This window comes from Tenrec ecaudatus, chromosome 3, assembly GCF_050624435.1.
Source record: "Tenrec ecaudatus isolate mTenEca1 chromosome 3, mTenEca1.hap1, whole genome shotgun sequence".
Classification (NCBI taxonomy): Eukaryota; Metazoa; Chordata; class Mammalia; order Afrosoricida; family Tenrecidae; genus Tenrec; species Tenrec ecaudatus.
In genome coordinates this window covers 181829572-181833234 of record NC_134532.1, presented here as the reverse complement: position 1 = coordinate 181833234, position 3663 = coordinate 181829572, and the positions used below count along the sequence as shown (strand labels likewise).

The 3663-nt window shown below is 49.2% G+C and overlaps 1 protein-coding gene across 1 annotated transcript; it reads left to right on the top strand.

The window, feature by feature from the left end:
* Window positions 1–2700: 2700 nt before the first annotated feature.
* RHOH (ras homolog family member H) lies at window positions 2701–3460 on the top strand. Its single transcript, XM_075544999.1, has one exon. The coding sequence runs from the start codon at window positions 2885–2887 to the stop codon at window positions 3458–3460; it is 576 nt and encodes a 191-aa protein (XP_075401114.1). The 5' UTR covers window positions 2701–2884.
* The last annotated feature ends 203 nt before the right edge of the window (window positions 3461–3663 follow it).

The window sequence follows — 3663 nt, the reverse complement described above, 5'->3', positions numbered from 1 at the left end:
TCAGTGTGTTGACAAGGGCAGGTATGTCTTAAATGGAGTGTCAGGACTGATTTCTTCTCATGTTTGAAATGAACATGTATGTCACTCAAGACTCCAAGTCTGTTCCGTTTTACGCTTCCTCCTGGATTAGGTAGAGCTGACCGATAAGGAATCTGAAGGGTTTTAATTTTATTATTCTTATTTTCCTGTTAGACCCTGCTTCTTCTTCTTCTTTTTTTTTTTTTGCTGTTGCTTCCCCCACCATCCCTCCCCTACCATGCTGTTCCTGCTCCCATCTCTGTCCACATCCTTGTCATGAGAGTCTGGTCTACAGGTGTATAAAGCACATTCTTCTTTGTGTTTCCTTATAACAATAATGATGTTAAATACTTATCTTTGTAAGATTGTCTAACTTTGCTAACTATGATCTCCTCTAGTTTCGTCTATGACTTGTAATGTTTAAGAGAGTTTTCATTGTTTTTTATTGATGCATAAAATCCCAGAGGATGAATGTACCAGGCCTCGTTGATCCATTCCTCCACAGTTGGGTTGTTTCTATGGTTCTGCTATTATGGAAATTGCTACAATAACATAGGTGTGCATATAGGATGGATTTTTTAAAACTGTATTTTGAAGTCGATTGGTAGGTCTGCTTCACATTGTTTAATACATGGCTTGTTAGGATGAGCCTGGCAGGGGAGGTGACAAGCTGTTAAAATTAAATAGCTCCTCCGAAGCCTGGACATCTGGGTGTCTTATCATTAAACACTGTCTGCAAACCAATCTCATTAACCTCTCAAGAATGCCCCTTCTTGTTTCCCAAAGATCTTGATCGCTTTGAAGTGACAGGTGGTAAACCCTTAGCCTTAACGTTTCTTTCCTGCCAGACCTGTATCTCAAGGATTTTGTGTATTCTAAGTGACTCAGTCTTCTGAACTGCTCTCTGACCTTCAAAGAATCAACTGTACATCCTTTCTTTTATCACAAGATTGTCAATGTCATCTAAGCAAAAAACAAACAAACAACCCAAACAAAAAACCCCAAACCCCAGCTTTATAATAGTGGTGCCAGATTCTCTAAAACTCCTGTTTGCAAATCTTTCTGTCTCGCTCTTCATAAATAATCCATCTCTTTAATTGTCAAAGCCTAATTGTTTTAACAAATCCCAAGTTGTATTGCAATCCTTTACTCTGGAGTTTGATGGGAAAGACATTGCCTTTGACGTTGGGCTGGCCTGACTTCCCCACCTTGAGCTTACAGTCAGGAGCTCTCTCGCCGGCCTTGGAGGAGAATTTACTTGATCCTTTCATGACATCTGGGTCTTATCCAATTTATTCAACATTGTATCCTGCTTGTCAGGTGCACTTATTCAACACTGTGTCCTGCTCATGTGACAGAGCTAAACGTGGTTGTTTTCAAGCCTAACACTTTATTTCTCCCGGGGTCTAGCACTGGTGCCCATCCCAAACACCGAAGCATAGACAGTGTTTAAGCCTTACAACCACTCTGAAGAGTAGTGCCTAAATGTACCACCATTTTCCAGATGTGTAATCAAAGCTCAGAGATTGAGTGAACTACGCAAGGCTCATAGGTCGTTGGACCTGGTTTCAGAGGCAGAAAAGATCTCTAGCCAGTTGCCCGAACCCAACCAAACTCACTGTCTTTGGGTCGACTCTGATTCATAGTGACCCTAAGAAGAGCTTCCAAGACTGTAACTCTTTATGGGAGCGGAAAGCCTCCTCTGCTGGGTTTGAACCATCGGCTTTGCTGTTAGCAGTCTAATACTTAGCCCACAGTGCCACCAGAGGACCTGTCAACTGACCACCCAAACCAAAAACTCACTACCACGGAGCTGATGCTGACTCACAGTGACCCTACAGGAGAGGGTAGAACTGCCCCTGCACGTTTCTGAGACTGTCATTCCTTAGCCTCGTCTTTCTCCCACAGAGCGGGCGGTGGTTTCAAACTGCTGACCTTACGGTTATCAGCCCAAGGTGGCTAGCGATGCCGCCAGCTCTCCTTCGTCAACTGGCCAGTTTCCTGGAAGTAGTATGTTTTTAGAGTTTGAGGAAGCCATCACGAACTTTCACAGGTGTGGTGATTTCGCCTTTTCCCACCGGCAACACCACGGAAACCAGAGAGCGGGTGGTTAGTGGATGGAGGGCTGTGTGGTTGTGGGTAGCTCACCCTGCTCTTCTCCCTTGCAGGTCCCACCGTGGTTGCATCCCAGCAGAGACTGAAGAGGCGGTGAGCTCTCGCAGCTGCTTTCTCCACTCGGAGGAGAAGCGCCCCGGAACGGGCTGAGAAAACGTCTTACTCGCACACCAGGTGGCTATTGAGGGCTTCTTCATGTTGGGATCCGAACAGTTGCTTGAGCGTGTGTACTTTCTTCAGCCGCTGGGCTGATGTTAGAGATAATGCCACCTTATGCTTCTTGACGGGGGGCCGAGGCGGAGGGCGGGGTAGCGCGTTAGGCGCACGTGTGCTTGAGGAGGGTAGGTCCAAGCTTGCTTTGCCAGTGGGAAGGGCACCTGTCCTTTAGCTGGGCTCCGGGAGAGTGGGGTTGGTGGCTATCTTACCATGGGGCCACATTTGATCACTGCCCATGAGGAAGCTCCTGGCATAAAAAAACAAAAAGGAATAAAAAAAATTAAAGAAAGTCTAATCACCCCCCCTTTCTCTTTATGTCTCAGCTGAAGATGAAGCTTTGGATGCTTCTGAAGTAGCCCATGCTTTCCCTTAGCTGGACGGAGACCCGTAAAAGTTGACAAGGGGCGTCAGGGATCTGAGAACACCCACCCCTCTGGTTTTACCCCCTTGGCTGAATGGTGTGTTCTACCGCAGCCCCCCGAGGGCCCTTTTGTGGAGAGGGATTCTGAACTTCCAAGGAAACCAGCCTGGGAAAATGCTGAGTTCCATCAAGTGCGTGCTGGTTGGAGACTCTGCGGTGGGGAAAACCTCTCTGCTGGTGCGCTTCACCTCAGAAACCTTCCCGGAGGCCTACAAGCCCACCGTGTATGAGAACACGGGCGTGGACGTGTTCATGGACGGCATCCAGATCAGCCTGGGCCTCTGGGACACAGCCGGCAACGATGCGTTCAGAAGCATCCGCCCCCTGTCCTACCAGCAGGCGGATGTGGTGCTCATGTGCTACTCCGTGGCCAACCAGAGCTCTTTCCAGAACTTGAAGACTAAGTGGATTGGTGAAATCAGGAGCAACTTGCCTTGTACCCCGGTGCTGGTGGTGGCCACCCAGACGGACCAGCGGGAGATGGGGCCCCACCGGTCCTCCTGTGTCAGTGCCATAGATGGGAAGCGACTGGCCCAAGATGTGAGAGCCAAAGGCTATTTGGAATGCTCTGCCCTCAGTAACCGGGGCGTGCAGCAAGTGTTCGAGTGCGCCGTCCGGACTGCCGTCAACCAAGCCCGGAGGCGCAACCGAAGGAAACTCTTCTCCATCAACGAATGCAAGATCTTCTAAGGCCCAGAGCGCCAGCACGCCTCCGCTCGTCCCGGAGACTAATGGGTGGAGGGACGGCAGGCGAGCCGACAGGGTCGGGACTCGTTCTGGATGCATCCTGAGCAGTGCCTCCTTGCCACTGCAGCTGCTGAGGAGACTCGATCAGAACGAACCTGGCAAACGAACTCTGACTAGTCCGATAGAAAACTCCTTGGGAAGCAGTC

Excerpts from the sequence above, each read along its gene's own strand:
- RHOH (XM_075544999.1), top strand. The coding sequence starts at position 2,885 with ATGCTGAGTTCCATCAAGTGCGTGCTGGTTGGAGACTCTGCGGTGGGG.